Source organism: Benincasa hispida, chromosome 3 (assembly GCF_009727055.1).
Source record: "Benincasa hispida cultivar B227 chromosome 3, ASM972705v1, whole genome shotgun sequence".
NCBI classification, from domain to species: Eukaryota; Viridiplantae; Streptophyta; class Magnoliopsida; order Cucurbitales; family Cucurbitaceae; genus Benincasa; species Benincasa hispida.
Genome location: NC_052351.1, coordinates 9,763,132 through 9,782,869, shown reverse-complemented (window position 1 = coordinate 9,782,869; position 19,738 = coordinate 9,763,132). Strand labels below are relative to the sequence as shown.

Below are 19,738 nucleotides of genomic sequence, written 5' to 3'. Positions count from 1 at the left end.
ATCATGGGCTCCAGCGATCCGAGACTAACCAGTCAAAGTCTTTAACCTAGTTAATCAATATTCGTTAATTAACATGACTGTCTACTATAGCCTATAGTTGCATTCCCCTCACTGTAGATATATTATGTGTCCATTTGATATAACCATGCTAAGTAAGTCAACCCTTCACAGGTTGTTCGTAATAATGGTTGGGTCAAAAGCTGTTTTACCTCCAAGATTACATCTTGCTCCTTAAGTCCCATTGATTCTCTAATGAACAATTGGTTTGTGATCTAATCACTAAATCGAGTCCCTCTCGGCTAATGAGAGGGTAAGGCCCATTGTTCAAGACCCAGAGTCAGCACTTAAGGGAACAACCTCTCCACTATCCTTAAAAGCAGGTAGGAGAGAATTCTGTCTTGCACCCTATGTCTCCAGCTGTCTACCCGGTCTTACCCATGAAATGGGAGACTTATTGAGCCGGTGCTATTGAGCCAACCCTCACCCATTCAAATCTAAGGATAATCCCGAATAATTTAGTTATTATTGCTTGCTTAGGATGCAAAAGTTGAACCATATCAATGTTGTTTAAATATTTATGTATGTGATGTATGTTATGTTTCTGCATATTGTATGCCATGTAGATTTAAAATCCCATCATAGGAAGCATGTTACATGCATTGAATATATGTTGTAAAGAGTTATAATATAGAATATGCATATGTAGGGTTTCTTTTGTTTAATATAAGTGTTATATTAAATGTTGAATACCTTTGTTGAATGTTATGGATGCAAAGCATGTCTAATTTTTATAAAGTTGTTATAAAATTAAATTAGATATTAAAATCCATAACAAAGATAAGTTGTATGCTCACGTAGGTTAAACACTTATTTTAAATAGTTAAAATAGGTCGTTACTTATAAATCACGATTACAAACTTAATCGGTATATAATTCTGTCTAAGGCTGGAGGTTTTTAAGTTGATGGTTTATGGAACTCCTCCTACCTGGGGATTATGGCTGAATAATTGAGCGTTATTAACCGATTTTATAAGCGTACGTGAGTGATGTGAGGTAATAAAACGGTTTATCACCTAGACATCATAGGTTAAATCCATTTATAAGCATTATACTTAGATAAACTATATAGACTTAGGGTTGTTTAATTAGTCGAAATAAACCCGAGTATAAATATAACCAAATAATAAGTAGAACACTTCACTGGGAGTTTAATAACATATATGATATGTTGTTAGAACGCTTCAGTGAGAATTTAATAACGTATATGATATGTTATTAGAACACTTCAATGGGAGATTAATAATATATATGATATGTTGTTTTTAGCTTTCACATTCCTAAGAGTTCCCATCAGGATTCATGCTTCGCTTTGTATCGATTATACCTCGACTGCTCCATTTGAAAAGTGTTTGCATGAATCAAGATCTAGATGAATAGAATAGGGGAAGTTGTTCACAGAAAAATCAAATACATGATGTTTTGATTTTAATTCTCACGTCCCTAAAGAGTTCACACCGTGAGGTCTATGCAACGCTTTATGTCAAGTATACCTCGATTGCTCCATTCAGAGAGTGTTTGTATGGGTCAAGATCAAGGTAAATAAGAAAAAGTTGTTCATTGTAAAATAAAATATGTGATATATTGATTTCAACTCTCACGTCTCTAGAAAGTTCACATCGTGAGGTCTATGCAACGCTTCATGTTGATTATACCTTGACTGCTCAATTCGGAAAGTATTTGTATGGGTTAAGATCAAGGTGAATGAGGGAAGTAATTCATAGTAAGTGGGTAAAAGATATTTGTCAACGTGTCCTGCGGTCTCTTCTGTTGGTTTGGACTGTGAGATTCCCATGTTGTGCCTACTGGTTTGCTTTAGGCGGCCCTTGCTAGTCATTTAATGACAGATATCCCCTTGGAGGGTTGTAACATAGGATTCGGAACAACTCAAACTCCAAAAATGGATAGGTAGGTCTATTCCCAACCTTGACTCTCCGATTCGGTAGCCTCATTGGGGGCGACCTCTGAAGTCTGAAAATGGAGGGTTACACTTACAAAATTACTAATTGTTAGTTATTTCTGACCGAAAACAGTAAATAAATGACTACAGGAATAAGAGTTATTCTGGAGATAGTATTTAGTTAAGAATGTCTTGCTTTAGTGAATGAGTATTTGACTGCCCTTCGATAGCACTTATTCTGACTCACTATAGTATCGTTGCAAATAAATAATGATAATGGATACATTATTACTTTTTGCTAAAACTTGATTTGGATTTTGTTGTAATTTACTAATAAGAATTTGTTTAAAATTTTTAGCATGTCGAATTCTTCTGAAATACTGTTTTAGTTAATGGTGATAACAATTCAACATGCAAATTACTAGCAAATGATGATTCAAAATAAGTTTTAACAGAAGATTGTCTTCTATCTCCCAACTCATCTAAAGTTTTGAACTATATAGATGAGAATGCGAAAATCGAACAACATAATAAATATGATTTATTTGTTATCGAAACATGCTTAGTGGAAAACAATAAAAAGACCTGGATAATAGATTTAGGTGCCGCTAATCATATCTGTATTTTCTCTTAGGAAATAAGTTCCTGGAGATAATTTACAGAAGGCGAAGCAACCTTTAAAGTAGGGACTGTGGAAGTTGTTTTAGCTAAAGTAGTGAGAGATATGAAGTTATTTATAGGAGATAAATACATTTTACTTGAAAATGTTTATTACATTCCTTCTATGAAAAGGAATTTAATATCTGTCTCATGTTTGCTGGAACAAAATTACACAATTTCTTTTAAAAAGAATGAAATGTTCATTATTTCAAAAGATATCAAAATTTGTTCTGCAAAATTAGAAAATAACTTGTACATGTTAAAACCAATTGAGGTAAAAGTTGTTTTAAACATAGAGATGTTTAAAATAGCTGAGACTCAAAATAAGAAAAGGAAAGTTTCTCCTAATGCCTATTTTTAGCACTTGAGACTTGGTCACATAAATCTCAATAGGATTGAGAGATTGGTTAAGAACGGTAATCTAAATCAGTTAGAAAACAGTTCATTACCTCCATGTAAATTTTGTCTTGAGGGTAAAATGTCTAAAAGATCTTTTTCTGGAAAAGGTTTTAGAGCCAAAGAACCCTTCGAGCTAGTACATTCAGACCTTTGTGGTCCGATGAATGTTAAAGTTAGAGGAGGGTATGAATATTTCATCAGCTTCATTGATGATTATTCAAGGTATGACCATATTTATCTAATGCATCATAAGTCCGAAACACTTGAAAAGTTTAACGAATATAAGGCTGAGGTCGAGAACCGATTAGGTAAAAGACTTAAAACACTTCGATTAGATCGAGGGGGTGAGTATATGGACTTAAAATTCCAAGACTATTTGATAGAACATGGAATAAAGTCGTAACTTACAACACCTAACACACCTCGAGTTTACCGTACCTCCGGCCCTTCTATTACGCGATCGTAAGATTTTGTTACGTTTCACCAAATGGTGCGGTAGAAAGGAGAAATAGAACCTTGTTAGACATAGTTCGTTCTATGATGAGTTATGGTCAGTTACCAAGTTCTTTTTGGGGTTATGCAGTTCAGACTGCAGTATATATATTGAACATGGTTCTCTCGAAAAGTGTTTCTGAAACACCTTATGAGCTATGAAGAGGACGTAAAGGTAGTCTACGTCACTTCAGAATCTGGAGATGTCCAACACATATGTTGGTACAAAATCCTAAGAAACTCGAATGTCAATCAAAAGTTTGCCTATTTATAGGTTATCCTAAAGAGAAAAAAGGTGGTTTCTTTTATGATCCTCAGGAAGATAAGGTATTTGTATCGACAAATGCAACTTTTCTAGAGGAAGATCACATTAAAAATCATCAACCTCATAGTAGGCTAGTAATAGATAAAATGATCAAAGAAACGACAAATGCATCAACAAGAGTTGTTGATAGAGCAAGTCCATCAACAAGAGTTATTGATGGAACTATTATTTCACATCCTTCTCAATAGTTGAGAATGCCTCAACGTAGTGTGAGGGTTGTGCAACAGCCTGATCGGTATATGGATTTAACTGAAACTCAAGTCATCATATTAGATGATGGCTTAATGGATCCATTAACTTTCAAACGGCAATGGAATATGTGGATAAGAACCAGTGGATTAAAACCATGGACCTTGAAATGGAGTCAATGTACTTCAATTTATTCTGGGATCTTGTAGATCAACCAGAAGGGGTAAAGCCCATCGGTTGTAAGTGGATCTACAAGAGAAAATGAGACCAAGCTGGTGAGGTACAAACCTACAAAGCTAGGCTTGTGGCAAAAGGGTTTACCCAAAGGGAGGGGGTAGAATATGAAGAAACCTTCTATTCGGTTGCCATCTATTAGAATATTCTTGTCCATAGCTGCATTTTATGATTATGAAATCTGGCAAAGGGATGTCAAGAAAACTTTCCTAAATGGCTATCTTGAAGAGAGTATCTATATGTCTCAACCAGAATGGTTTATAGAATGGGGTCAAGAGCAAAAAGTTTGCAAACTTAATAGATCCATTTATGGATTGAAACAAACGTCTTGATCCTGGAATATGAGATTTGACACTGTGATCAAATCTTATGGCTTTGAATAAAATGTTGACGAACCTTGTGTTTACAAGAAAATCGTTAACAAAACTGTTGCTTTTCTGGTTCTATATGTTGATGATATTCTACTCATAGGAAATGAGGTAGAATGTCTAGTTGACGTCAAGAGATGGCTTGCTACGCAATTCCAAATGAAAGATTTGGGAGAAGCACATTATATTATTGGGCTCCAAATAGTTTGAAACCGCAAAAACAGAACTTTAGCACTATCTCAAGCATTTTATAAAGACAAGATGTTGTCTAGATATAAAATGCGAAATTCTAAGAAAGGAATGTTACCTTTTAGACATGGAATTCATCTGTCTAAGGAACAAAGTCCTAAGACACTTTAAGAGGTTGAAGTCATGAAACGAATTCCATATGCATAAGTAATAGGGAGTTTAATTATGCCATGTTGTGTATTCGTCCTGACATATGCTATGCAGTTAGAATTGTCAGCAGATTTCAGTCCAATCCAGGATATGATCATTGGACTGCAGTGAAGAACATCCTCAAGTATCTTCGGAGAACAGGAGACTACATGCTCATATATGGGACTAAGGATATGATCCTTATTAAATACACTAATTCTGACTTCCAGACCAATATTGATTGAAAGAAATCAACTTCGGGGTTAGTTTTCACTCTAAATGGAGGAACGGTAGTGTGGAGAAGCCATAAACGTGGAAAGCACATCGAGCGAAAGTACCATTTCATAAGGGAGATTATACACAGAGAAGACGTGATCGTCACGCAGATAGCCTCACAAGACAACTTGGTTGATCTATTTATGAAGGCCTTTCGGCTAAAGTGTTCAAGGGTCACCTAGTGGGATTAAGAATATGAGATACTTAAAACTAGGGCAAATGGGAGAAATAATGGGTATCTGATGCCTTAGTTGATTGCATTTATTCTATTGTATGTTTTCTCTCATTGAACTCAACATTGTATATATTTGTATATATCTATTGAAGTTTTAGTCCAAGTAGGAGTTTGTTAGGTTGTATGTCCTAAAACCTGTAGTTTGTAAAGTTAAACATTTTCTATTACCAATAAAGATGTTAATCGATATTTATTCAATAAAGTTGTTATTGAATTTGTAACTTGCACTTATAAAAATCCAATAAACTAAAATCCATGGTTATTATATGACTACTTGAACTTTATGTGGAGATATAACGATGGATCAAGTTCGAGTAAATAGCCAAAACAGTCTATAGTATACAAATAAGGTTGGACGCCATATTCTGATAACACTATTGGCGACCTACTTTGTAGTTGTTAGAATTTGTTGTAAATTGCTACAAACGAAGTGATCCTAATTTGCGTATGTACTGATGTGAGGAGTGAGGTCGTTCTATACAATGAGTTTCTATAATATTAGTCCAAGAAATAAGTCTCTCTTACTTTTTAACGTTGTTTACTATTTAAGACTGACTATTTCGCTTAGATGACCTAGGTAACTCGATCTTAATCCTGAGCTAACTATGAACTCCTGTTTATTCGGGATTATCCTTAGATTTGCATAGATGAGGGTTGGCTCAATAGCGCCGGCTCAATAAGCCTACCATTTCAGAGGTAAGATCAGGTAGATAGTTGGGGACATAGGATGCAAGATGAAATTCACGCCTACCCAATTTAGGGATAGGAGAAAGGTTGCTCTCTTAAGTATTGAATCCAGGTCTTGAACAAGGGGCCCCACCCTCTCATTGGCCCGAGAGGGATCCAGTTTAGTGATTAGATCACAAACCAATTGTTCATTAGAGAATCAATGGAACTTAAGGAGCAAGATGTAATTTTGGGGGGCAAAAATAGTATTTTGACCCAGTTGTTATTACGAACAACTTGTGAATGGTCGACTTACTGATTATGGTTAAATCAAGTGCACACAAATATATCTACAGTGAGGAGAGTGCAACTACTGAGTTATAGTGGTGTGAATCGATAGTTAACGAATATTGATTAATTTGGTCTAAAAAGTTTTAGCCAATTAATCTCAAATCGTTGGAGTTCATGATTTGTCCATAAGTTCCCCCACTAACTCGTAAAACATGAACATCTTGAATTAGTAAATTGAGTGAATCTGAAATGATTTCAATTTGAAATGTTCAAATTGAATTTCAATTTGAAGTATTCACATTGAATTTAGGGTTTCAATTTGAAATGTTCAAATTGTAAATTAAGGTTTGATTTTGAATTGTTCAATTTCAAATTAAGGTTTGTATAATTATATTCGATTTAATTAACGTTTAATTTATTGAAATTAAATGAAATTGGAGAGTTTATAATATTTAAACATTGATTTAAATATTAATTATATGAATAGGATTCATGTTTAAAATTAGGTATTTGATTAATTTAATACTTGATATAAAATTATTGATTAAATTAATTAAATTTGTTTAATTAATTGAAATCAAATTAATTTCAGTTTTTTAAATTGAATTCTATATTTGATTAAGTTTTGAATTGAATCAATGAATTTGGAAATTAAAATAGGAGATAATGGAAACATCCAAGGTTTTGATGATTTGGTGGATTCATCTCCATCCAAATACCTAGCCCGCTACCAAGCACAAATTGAGTTGGCCATGGTTGAGATTCCTTAGTGCTTGCATGCATGAGATGCATAAAAGCTTCAATTTTATGAGATAAAGCAGAGAGAGAGCTGCTAAAAATCTGAGAAATTATGAAAAACTCTCTTCTTTCTCAAACCCTCTCCAATTCCCTTCACAATTCACTTCAATTGAGAGTTCCACCACTCAAATTCAAAACTGAGAATAGTAGGAAGATCTCTTGGTGGTTCACTAAGGTGTTGAAGCAGAAAATTCATAGAGAGTAGCTTGGATTTAGAGGATTCTATAAAAGCATGATGTTTTTAAAACCATTTTATGAAAAATTTGGTTTTGCATGCTTTTAGAACTCAAATTAAATATAATTAGAGTGTTTATTGATTCTGATTGCTTCCGTTGCATGTTTCTACATTCCATCAGTTTGTAGCTTGAAAGAGGGATCATTCCACATAACCATTTTAAATATTTTGTTTAAGTCTTTGTGTGATTGTTAAGATCGTTTTGTTCATTTTCATTTGTTGATTTTAAGAAATCTTTCATAATATTTGTTTTTCCTATTTCAAGTTGTTCGTGTAAATTCTTAAAGATCATTTTTTGGAGATTGCGAGAAGATTTTGTAAGATGATTACTTAGTTTGGTTTAGTATCTCACTTATTTTGGCTTAGGGAAGATTAAACAAAATTTTTGTATAGGGGATTTGTAAGAAGTTAGAAAAGTTCAAATTTAATAACTCAAATTTAATTGTATACATAGTTTTTATTCGTAGAATTTTATAGCTTGTGTATTGAATATTAGTCTTATTTTTAAATATATAAGATTACTTTTGTTATATTTATCCCCAATTGATTTGTTTGAAGATTAATTTTGTTTGTGCATAATTACGTATTAAGGAAATAAAAAATTGGTTATTTAATTATTACAAAATAATATAAAATTATAAACAACTTATGCCGATGCAAATAAAGTTGGCAAAAATCTGTCTATTGAAAACTGAAATTTTTGTTGTTTAGGATTATGCTTTTCCCTGTGCAAATTGTATTTTGTTGGGAAAACACACATGCCGACACAAATATTGTGTTGCCAAAAATGATATTTTTGCCGACGAAAATAGTTTTTGTTGGTAAGAACTTCTCTCGACATGGATATGACGACAATTATACTGACGGAAAAAAATGCGTTGGCATAACCCATCCCGACGTTTTTAATACTTTGCCCGACGTTTTTTGCGTGAGTAAAGGTGAAGATTAAACTTGTACTAACTTGAATGTAATTTTAAATTATGGTGAAGTAAATAAAAAAGCAAAATAAATTTATACGTGGAAAAGATATTTAAATGCCTTGATTTTAAAAAACTAAAACCAATAACCAAATGATTATCAAACCACTCTAAAATTTCAATAAATTTGTGTACGTACATATGTGAGAATTTTTTTTTTTTTTTAAAAAAAATAGAATTAAAATTTCCTAAAATGTTTTCTTTAAACAAAATTAGTGCTTTTTATTCAGCCTCATCGGCAAAATTTGAATCAGAATCATTTAGAGCTAGCTTTTTAATCCATAAAGGATAAAAAGTCATCCAAACATCATTAGGCCAAGTAATCTAGCATTCTTAGAAAAGTCGGCTAAGGATTTCAGCAAGCAGAGAAGGATAGGTAAAATCAATAGAAGATGCTTGAACGACTTTCAAAAACCCTAAATTGTCTCGGATTCTAGCGCTGAAACCAGAGGATTCTGATGACGATTTCCAGGCGGCATCAACGTTTGAACCAATAGGAAGAGCAAGCCTATTGTTATCTGACGCTGTGATAGATCTTTTTCTCGATGAAGATTTGCAGAGGGAAAAACGAAGGTTCGAAACACGAATTTCTTCACAATATTTTTTTAATCCAAATGCATTTTGATGAAACTGAAGGAATAGGTTTGTTGTGAACCAAATTGTTCCTATAATTCCATATTAGATATTTGAGTTTAGGGAGCTCCATCCTTCGAGATCTTTGAAGTTAAGTCATTCGAGAGCTTTAGACATACATATCTTTTTCCATAAAAGTCAATGAAGTTTTTTGTTCTTTTAGTACAAAGTATATGGAGATGAGAGATCAAACATCCAACAAAAAGAAAAAAAAAAGTACATATCAATATCCGTTAAGCTACATTAATAACTTAAAAATTACATTTGTGCTATGCTCATATAAGCAATGTTAGTAACACATTTTAAATATGTTTTATTTTTAAATTTAAAATAAATGTGATTTTTTAACTAATACACTAGCTTGTTTCGTTACACGTTTTTTAATAACGAAAATTATTTATTGTTTTCTTAGATCATAAAAATTAAAATCATTAGGATAATAATTATAAGAGCCCAAGTGTTATAAACTTCTGTAACCATAATTATGGGTGGATGAGAGAAACCATAATCGATATCCCTTTTGCCCGTTAAATACGCTAAATAATTCCTTAATTATAGTGGCATTAGTGGACAGCGTGGGCTCACTAATGTTTATTGTATATTTATTTATTTATTTATTTATTTTTATCTAACAATGCCGACTATAATTACGAGTAGTATTGCTATTAAATTAAGCAAGTTGCTACGCCAATAGAAAAAAAGATATATTATTTCATTGAATTCACAACATGTCTCCTTCTTTCGGTTAATAATATAATATACTCCAGTTTACCAATTTAAGTTATTACTATGAAAATATATATTTCAGTCCAAAAATATATAGTTATATGATATGTATTCGATCTTCGCCGCCACTCAAATAAGTTACACTTTAACTACCTTTTTATCAACATCTTTTCAACCATTGCAAACAATTAGAACATGCTTGAGATTGGTTTTGAAAATTTCAAATTCCTTTTTACCTTGTTTAAAAGTACAATGACAAACATTCATTAAATAATTCAAAATCAATTTTGTATTGGACTTTATATTTTCAAATATTATTGACATATAGTTAAAATTGATTTTAAATGATTAAGATATTGTTTTGAAATGACTTTGAAAATAACAAATATTTATATATACTTCATTAAATCTATAAGGATCTATATTTTAAACTAAAAATTAGTTCAAATTTATCTTCATCAACTTTCAATTCATATATATCGTATTAGCGAAGTCTTCCAATGGTTCATAAATACTCATTTGAAGACTTTCCTTTCATCTACAGTGAAATAGCACTCAAATTGTAAATGATTGATTATTTTCTCATGATAGTTATATATATATATATATATAAGGTTTTGATAAATCGGAAAAAATTGAAACTAAGAATAGAGACCAAATTAATTTCGCGGATACTTATAATTCAGAAGAATATGGAATACTTCGGATCCCGCTTGAATGAAACGGAAGATATTGTCGATAAATAGAAGTAAAATAAATTTAAATGTTTTTCGTGTCCTTATTGTGTGTGTATATATATATATATAATCGGTTTTGTCTAATAAAGTCCCATTTGTAAAGTATTTTTGGTTTTTTCTCTCAATTTTTTATTATAGTTTCCATCATCATAAGTAATATAGTGAATTCTTAGCCAAATTTAAAAAAATACTTTTTTAAGTTTTCAAATCTAGCTTGATTTTCTAGAATATTGATAAAAAAATAGATAATAAAACCAAAAAAAAAAATATTTATAAGCTTAATTTTCATAGAGTTACCTAATAGAGCCTAAACGATCGCTTATAAATACTATTTTCAAATCAATGGTTGAAATTTTTTATTAAAAATATCGAAACTTGTTGAAATTTTACTAAAAATTTTATTTTGTTTTCATTTTTTAATGGTGAAACCAATAAAAAAATTAGAAAGAAACAGAGAACTATAATTGAAATTGTTACATACAGTCTTAATATTTGTTTATTTTAAAATCTGGAATTCAATAATTTGTTCGGGAAAAAATAATTAAATAATCTATCCGGAAGTGGAACCGAGGGAATTTTTTTTTAGAATTTGAACAAATCAAACCTTCAAAGTCAGTATCAGCAACCACATTAGACGATTGGTTATTATATTTTAATTTGACCTTTATATTTAAATTTTGAATTTGAGACCAATAAGAAATGGTCAAGCAGTCATCCACTAATTTTTAAAAGGGTCACATTTTTTTCGAGAAATAACCCAAGATTTCAACATTAGTTTCGTTTTATATTATTTTCCTTTTTAATTAAGACCTATAAAAAATTCATACCACTACTCAATAGAAACAAATTTTCATTCTGATAAAGAATAAATTTAATGAGACTAAAAAGATTAAGGAATTTACTTATAAAATGTTGTAAAATAAAATCAATGGTGAGCTTACCCAATATTACTTTGTTAAATGTTTATTATTATTTTATTTTGTTCTTTTTGCATTTAAAAATACATTTAAAAGCATTGCTGTATTAAGAAAAAATTAGGTGAGGCATTTATTAAGAATAGTTCTGGTTCTAACTAATACAGAAAATTCATATTGGGGGTTTGAAATTTTGGGTGCCCAATTGTCTTTATTACCAAAACGAAAAAGGAGGAAAAAATGCCGTATGAGGAACGAACGAGTGATATTTGAATTTATTTTATTTAAAAAAAAATTAAAAAAAAAAGGATATTTGCATATAGAAGACAAGGTTTTAGACGCGTGGATAGATCAGTTTCTTCCGCTAATCATGAACCTAAGGACAACAACATTCAATAAAAAGCTAAAACTCCCCCTTCCGGACCTCAACTTCTTTTCTTCACTTCAATTTGATTATACCTTCAGTTCCGCTCTATCTCTGATTCTCTCTCATCCCTCTCTCTCTCTCTCTCCACCTCGTCTTCCGCTTCCATCGAAGTAAAAAGTGACTCCTCCCTCCTCTTAACGGCCACCTTACACTGCCGCGGCTGCTGCTCGCCGTGAATTTCCCAAGGCGGACGACGAGTTTGTTCACCGTCCGATGCTCTGATCGAGCTTACGGAGGTTTCAATGATGGCTATTGATGATCAAAAGTCAACGTCCGACGGAAAGGTCTGGGGTTTTTTGAAGCAAACGTTTAGGCATTCCGCTAGTGGCGCTACTACTTCGTCTCGTACCTCTCATCAAACTCATCCGCCTGTGGAGGGAACGAATCCTCATACCTCCGCCTCTGTCTCCTCCGTTGCTAGGTCGCTGCTTCCGACGCGGCGCCGGCTCAAGCTCGATCCATCGAATAAGCTTTTCTTTCCTTGTGAGTTTTTACTTTTTACTCGTTATATCTATTTTGTTCGACTATTCTTAGTTGGATTTGTTCTTCTCATTCTAGGTCTAATGCGTATGATCTCGATCTGCTGTTGACTTTTAACTATCAGCTGCATTTCGGTTTTAGAAAGTTTGAATTCTCTAATTGATTTGATTTTTCTGGTTGAACTTGGTTTTAATTGATTCGTCTTTCTATTTTTGTAGATGAACCTGGCAAGCAGGTCAGGAGTGCCATTGGAATAAAAAATACAAGCAAATCTTATGTTGCATTCAAGGTACGAATGAACGTCCTATTTGACTCATATCGTTTTGCATCTTTGTATCCATATTTCGAGCATACATATTTTTCGTTTTACAGTTTTGTTGATCAGTTGACACTGGACAGTGAGTTCGTGTGCCAGTATTTAATAGCTATAATTTCCAAAAATAGCTCTCTTCCTAATTCTGTCTGTAAAATTCGGCTTATTGTGATTATTGATTCATTGTGTTTGAACTTTCATATAGTTCCAAACAACTGCACCAAAAAGCTGCTTCATGCGTCCCCCTGGTGCTATTCTTGCTCCTGGAGAGAGCATCATAGCCACTGGTAAACTATTTTCCTGGATTTCTTATCCATCTTGTCTCTGTTACTAGGTTCATATGTAACAACTTTGATCATTAATTGTGCTTATTTTCTTCTATCATCTTCTTAATTAATTGTTTTTTAATTGCTGTCGATGTTGGATGGATCTTCTAGTTTTCAAGTTTGTTGAGGTTCCCGAAAGCAACGAGAAACCTGTGGATCAAAAGAACAACAGAGTTAAGTTTAAAATTATGAGCTTGAAGGTGAAAGGACCAATGGATTATGTGCCCGAACTGGTGCGTCTCAACCTTCCCTTAGCTTGCTATTTCCAGTTATTTACGTTTTGTGGGATGTTTAATTCAACAAGTTAATTAGGTCCTAGTGCAACAAATATTCAGTTTTGTCTTGTTTCACTTTAGCTTATTGATGATCCCTTACGAGGAAACGGAATTGCCAATATCCAGACTCTAGAGTAGTTTCAGTTGACACTTGGCAAAATTAGAGGGATATGTTCATCCGTGAGCCAGGTCTGGATGCTGTTTTAATTTGCCAGTGGCAACACTGAAAGGAATATTGATTCCGTTCAAGAGTTTCTTATTCTGCACAAGAGTTTAGGATGATAATTTGATGATCGAGAACATTCATCAATGAAATTGTTTCTTATCCAAAAAAATTTGATGATCAGGAAACTTTTGTTGGATAGTCTCCTTAGCGGAATATGCATCACATACCATCGTCTTATTGCATGCCTTAGTTTTGTTTCTAAGAGAGTTTTGACAATTTTCTTTTCCTGGTTAGGATATGTAGGGAAAAGTCCACTAAAGTTATATTTAAATTTTGTTCTGGTTTGGACATTTACTTATAAAAATTCTGGTCTTCTCTTGAATGGTGTAAATGGTTCTTCCGGACTTTTACAGATTAGTTCAAAAAACTGGAGGGCGTTTTTATAACCCCTGTTCTGGTGTCCTGCCTTGCCATGTATTTCATTTACCTGATCTCATTTAAAGAAAAAAAAATGAATACTTGAACTTCAAACTCATGAATCATTCACTCACTGCTTGTTTCAAAGTGGTTGTAAACATCCAGAGTCGATGCCTTTTCACGTCTGGCTAGAAAATGCAAGTAAAATGAGTACTGATCAAACTTTCTTTTTCTATCTTGTTCTAGTTTGATGAGCAGAAGGACCAAGTGTCTATAGAACAGATATTGCGGGTTGTTTTCCTGGATCCCGAGCGTCCCAATGCAGTAAGTTTGGCTTCTTGGAAGATAAGAATCCAGATTTTGTGAAATATTGAAAATCATTTTAGATTTTTGAAGAGGGAGATTTTGTAATGAATACAGTTAAGAACTTTTTGTTTGGATGTTCACAGAAAAGGAAAAGAAAATAAGACTTTTACTAGTATAGCCCCAATCTAGTTTGAAATCTTGTGAATTTGAGGTGTACGTAACCCCTTTCACATCTCATTTTCTGAAGGCTTTAGACAAATTGAAACGGCAATTAGCCGAGGCCGATGCTGCACTTGAGGCACGCAAGAAACCACCAGAAGAATCAGGTCCAAAAATAATTGGAGAAGGGCTGGTGATAGACGAATGGGTGAGTTTATCCTTAGTTTTGTTATGCAAATCTAGTAATATTTCAAATTGAATGAATATAATTCTTCATGTCGCTTCCCTTTTGTGTTTGTTCAGAAAGAACGGAGGGAAAGATATCTGGCGAAACAGCAAGTTGAAGAGGTAGACTCTGTATAGGTTTGGTTTCAGTTTTTTCCGGCAATGCTTCTGTAATTTGAAAGGGATTTCCAAATGAAACTCTCGAGGATCAATTCTACCCTTAAAAAGTCATGTAATCTTTTGCGTATATTATCCGAAATATTGTTTAGGTGAAGATGAACTTATTTTATTTCCATTGAACGGAAACCCCCATGAGGTCAAGTCTTGTGTAATTTGAGACACTGATTGGGATTATTTACTCTTTTATATGTAGATAAAGATAATATGATTGACTTCTTTCTCGCTGATAAAATGTCTGAGGAGGAATGTATCCGAGAAAGCCACTTGTAAAAACTTATTCTATTAAGCCAATATGTTGAAAATTTGATTGTAAATTTGGAAGCAAGTAGATTGAAATTCCATTTGTAAGGTGCTATCTCATTTAATCCTGTCACAAAGTTCTAAAGTTGAGTTTGAGATGTACTTATCAAACAAGTTTTTTTACCTTGTTTTCTCTTAATAGCGCTTTTCAGTGTTATGATTTTCAAATTTACTGTCCACCACATAAATTATAAAAATAAAGAAGACAATATCTCTATTAGTTTGAGGCCTTTTGAGTGAATTCAAATGTAAAAGCATGAGGGCGTGAATATAGAAGATTTTTATTGAAAATGAACTATATAATATATGGCTTCAGTGGAGTTGTGCTTGCTTGGAACCTCATCCAATCCAAATAGAGCATCCTGGTTTACAATTTTCTAGTACCATACGCCTAAACAAAGGCCGGCCTCTGTTTGGAACTTCGATGGCAACGCTTCCTTGTTCTGCATTTGCTCTTCTCTGCCCAAAATTTTGGAGCTATAAATTGGAGGACTTTCATGAATGCCATTGCCAAATATACAGCTTTCTACTTGACCAAAACGAAAGAAAGTAAATAATGGCTAAGGCTATCACCTCAGTTGCCATCTTCCTATTCGCTTTCTCTCTTCTCATTTTCTCATTTTCTGTTAAAGGTCGTACTTCCTTCGGTATTTTTTTCATACTCATTAATTCTTAATATAGAGATCACTATTATGTTATGTTTGAAACGGTTGATAAGTACTTAAATAAAGTTTTTTTTAAGCAATTAAAAACTCATTTTATATAAATACTTGCTCTTATTTCTAATCTCATATGCGTGTTAACTATGCTCCCATTCTTGATTCATTTTTTGTACTCTTCATATTTGGTTAAAATTATGGATATATATATATATATACAATTTATCTCAATAAATGTTAAGATTGTACCACTTAAACTCTAAATTATGATTGTTCTAATTAAAACCTAAACTTTTATATGTGAATCAATTTACACTTTTCAATAGAATTTTCGTTTTAAAATCATTAATACATAACTTTCTCATGTATATTAAGCTTTTCTATAAACGTAGACATTAACACATATAACGAGAAATGTTAAAACCGCTGAATATACTTTTCATCATTTTGTAATCCTCTGTTTTGCTCTACTTATTTAAGTGGTTTTGAATTTGATCTTTAAATGAAACCAAGTGAAATAGTTATAAATCAAATAGTCTTAACTCCCAAAGTTTGAGAGTATAAATGGGTTTTTTCCCCCAAAAATTTATTATGAATTGAAGAAAGGGGATTACAAATTATTGATTCTTCATTCTGTGAGTTTGAAAGTGCAGGTGGGGCTGTTGAGGCAGAACCAAGCTTGGAGTTGCAATGCAACAAAGTTATTGGAGTAAAGAGTGGTGACACCTGCTTTGATCTTGCCCAGACATTCAAGCTCACCACTGACCACTTCAATTTTATCAATCCAAATCTCAATTGCTCTGCTCTCTTTGTTGGCCAGTGGCTCTGTGTCAATGCCTTTCTTAGCTGAACTCGATATCGTTACTACCCGCTTATTTTAAATAACTTTTTAAAGTGTCATTTTAAACCCAAATAATCTCCACTATGGTTGTTCTTAATTGTAGTATTGTCTTTCAGTTAATTGGTTTAATGTAATCTCAATCCTATTCTTAACTTTATTGGTTAAGAAAATTTTAATGCTTTAATTTTGCAATGGATTATTTGATACCGCAACTTTTCTTATCTTTAAGAGATGAATTATTGCAGTTATCCAAAACCACGTATCATAATTTGAATCAAAATAGTACGTACAACAGCTCTCATCTTCTTCTCTCTTTATCTTATATTTTCAACACAACATCGTGAACCAAATCACGTTTTCCTCATGAGCAAAACACTTTTATTCCTTCCAACCATGTTTGCATTATCCATTTGAGCAAAACTAATGATAACTGTTTCGAATTATCGTTTCTAAAAATTATATTCTTTTAGCTGTTTTCCAAGAAAACATTTAAATTCCTGATTAAATTTTTAATTTTCAAAACGTCACTTAGATGTATATAACGAAACAAAAAAATTTATCCCATAAACCCTATACCCTAAACCTTAAATTAATTCATTTGGTTTGTTTCTCTCCCCTTTTGTAATGAATTAGTTCATCAGTAAATTTGTTATTTTTATTGATCATAAACATATTTTTTCCTTTCTAACCATAATCATTGTTATAAATTTTTGACATTTAGAGAGAAAGATTGATGACTAAGATCATATCGCAACATGAGATAAAATGGAATACGATTCTCGAACAATATTATGATTAATTTCTCTTTCTCTCTCTTTTTTTTTTTTTTTAATTGGAGAAGGGGATCGAACCTATGATGTTGAGGCTAATAACATATTTTCAATGGTAGATGAACTAAGCTCTTTTTGATAATTGATTACTCTTCTGTATGTAGATAAAGATAATATGATTGATTTCTTTCTCGATAGTGAAATACCATAAGAGAAATCTATCCAAAAAATTCACTTGTAAAAATTTATCGTATTCTCTCCTATGTTAAAATTTTGATTGTAAATTTGGAAGCAAAAAATTTGAAATTCTATTTTTAATTTTGATCCATAGTTAAAAATCAGCACAATGTTTTAAAGTTGAGTTTGAGATTGAATTATGAAATAAGTGTTTCTAACTTGAAAATGTTTTTCTTAGAAGCACTTCTAAATTTATATTTACTTTCCACTAAATACATTTTTGGAAAATTTGAAAAGTGTTTATTGAGGTGAAATCTCTCATCATCTCAAATCAACCCTGGGATATATTGGGTGCAAACAATTAGGAAAGGGTTATTTGTGGTAGGGACACCATCACTGATTCACTGTTAGTTTGAGCTATGAAGTATAGATACAAATACGGTTATACGTATAAATATGATCGAATACGATGATTCGTCACTTTCTAAAAAATTAAGATATGGATACGTCTAAGGATATGTCATTTTTTATCTATTTTTTAATATATATATTTCTAAAAAAACGAGGATACTGATATATTGAAGATACATTTTTTTTTTCTTAAAAAAAAGCTAGGATATAGATAAATTTAGCATACAAGTTAATAACAATAGCACAAAATAGAATACAAACACTGAAATACAATACAAAGAAAAAACAACATTTAAGATGTTGAAGTACAATAGTTAATAAAATGCAATAGAAAAGTGACTCATATCACGAAGAAGAAGAACAAGATGAGAGGGAGAAGTTTGAAGATAAATGAAGAACTTCTTCATTGAATTGTTGAAGATATTCAAATGGTTTATGTGAAGATGAAGATTAGATGATTCTAGGGTTTAGACTTTTATTTATTTTTTTTATTTTTAGTTTTGGACTCGAGTAGTGAGTTTTTTAAATAGATTGCCTAGTTTTAGATTGGGAAAGATTAGATGAATTGCTTGTCTTTTTTCTTAAAAAAGGTACGCGTAGAAATAGATACGTCAAATCGTGTGTCAGATACGTATTTGGGAAGTACTTGGAAGTATCGGTATCCGATACGTATCTGATACGGATTCTTTGCCTCACATGAAGTATCTGTGCTTCATAGATTTTGAGACATTTTGAGTGATTCTAGAATTACAGGGACTTTTATTAAAATGAATAATATCATACTGTCACGTAAGAGTGCTAAAAAAAGTCAATCAACGTCCAAACCCAATTTCTACTATTTGGGTCAGGTTGTCTACTCATTTGGGTTGGATTTGGTTCATCGTTTAATAACCCGAATGAACCCAAATGTTTAATGATTGAGTTGGATTGAGTTCATTGTTTAATAAGAGATAGTTGGGTCAAAGAAACTCACAACTCGAACAATTAAGTTGAATCTAAAGAATTATTTAACCCAATCAAATCCAACCCATGAACAGTCAACGAAGATTTGTAACGAAAAAGAACTATATCCTAGGGGATATATGTGGAATATCCTATTGGATTCTTACAAAGAATTGATGTGGCTCCGGCCAAGTTGTGCCTGCTTGAAACCTTATAATCCAAACAGAGCATCATCGTTTACAATGTTCTAGTAACATACGCCTATACAAAGGCCGGCGGCCTCTGTATGTTCGTAACTTCGATGTCAACGCTGCCTTGTTCTTAATATTCTGTTCTCTACCCAAAATTATGGAGCTATAAATTGGAGGACTTTCATGAAATGCCATTGCCAAACACACACAAACCACTTAACCAAAACCAAAGAAATTAAGCAAAATTATGGCTAAGCCTATTTCTTCAATTGCCATCTTCCTATTGGCTTTCTCTCTTCTCATCTTCTCAATTTCTGTGGAAACTCGAACTTCCTTCCGTAGGTTTTTCTTACTCATTGATTTTTAAGTTAGATATTATTATCATTATTATGTTCGGTTTGGAATGATCAAATACTTAACAACGTTATGAACTCATTATAATAATTCACTATGCTCTCATTCCTCATTCAATTTTTTAACTCTTCGTGTATCGTCCCTCGCAGCCACTTTGGTTCAAATTTTGGAAAATTTAAAACAATTTATATAATAGTACTTGGATCTTATTGGGAAAATTTCTAGACCGTCATTTATTGTTTGCAACAAAAATAGTATTTAATAATTATGTGAGATTTACCAAATAAATAAATAAATTATTTAATAACGTGTCAAATAATGAAGGAGAA

The 19,738-nt window shown here is 32.2% G+C and overlaps 1 protein-coding gene across 1 annotated transcript; it reads left to right on the top strand.

The window, feature by feature from the left end:
- The first annotated feature begins 11,909 nt into the window (after window positions 1-11,909).
- Window positions 11,910-15,078, top strand: LOC120074507 (vesicle-associated protein 4-2). Its single transcript, XM_039027658.1, has 7 exons — window positions 11,910-12,400; window positions 12,616-12,686; window positions 12,916-12,997; window positions 13,148-13,269; window positions 14,141-14,218; window positions 14,448-14,567; window positions 14,663-15,078. The coding sequence occupies exons 1-7, from the start codon at window positions 12,160-12,162 to the stop codon at window positions 14,720-14,722; spliced, it is 774 nt and encodes a 257-aa protein (XP_038883586.1). The 5' UTR covers window positions 11,910-12,159; the 3' UTR covers window positions 14,723-15,078.
- The last annotated feature ends 4,660 nt before the right edge of the window (window positions 15,079-19,738 follow it).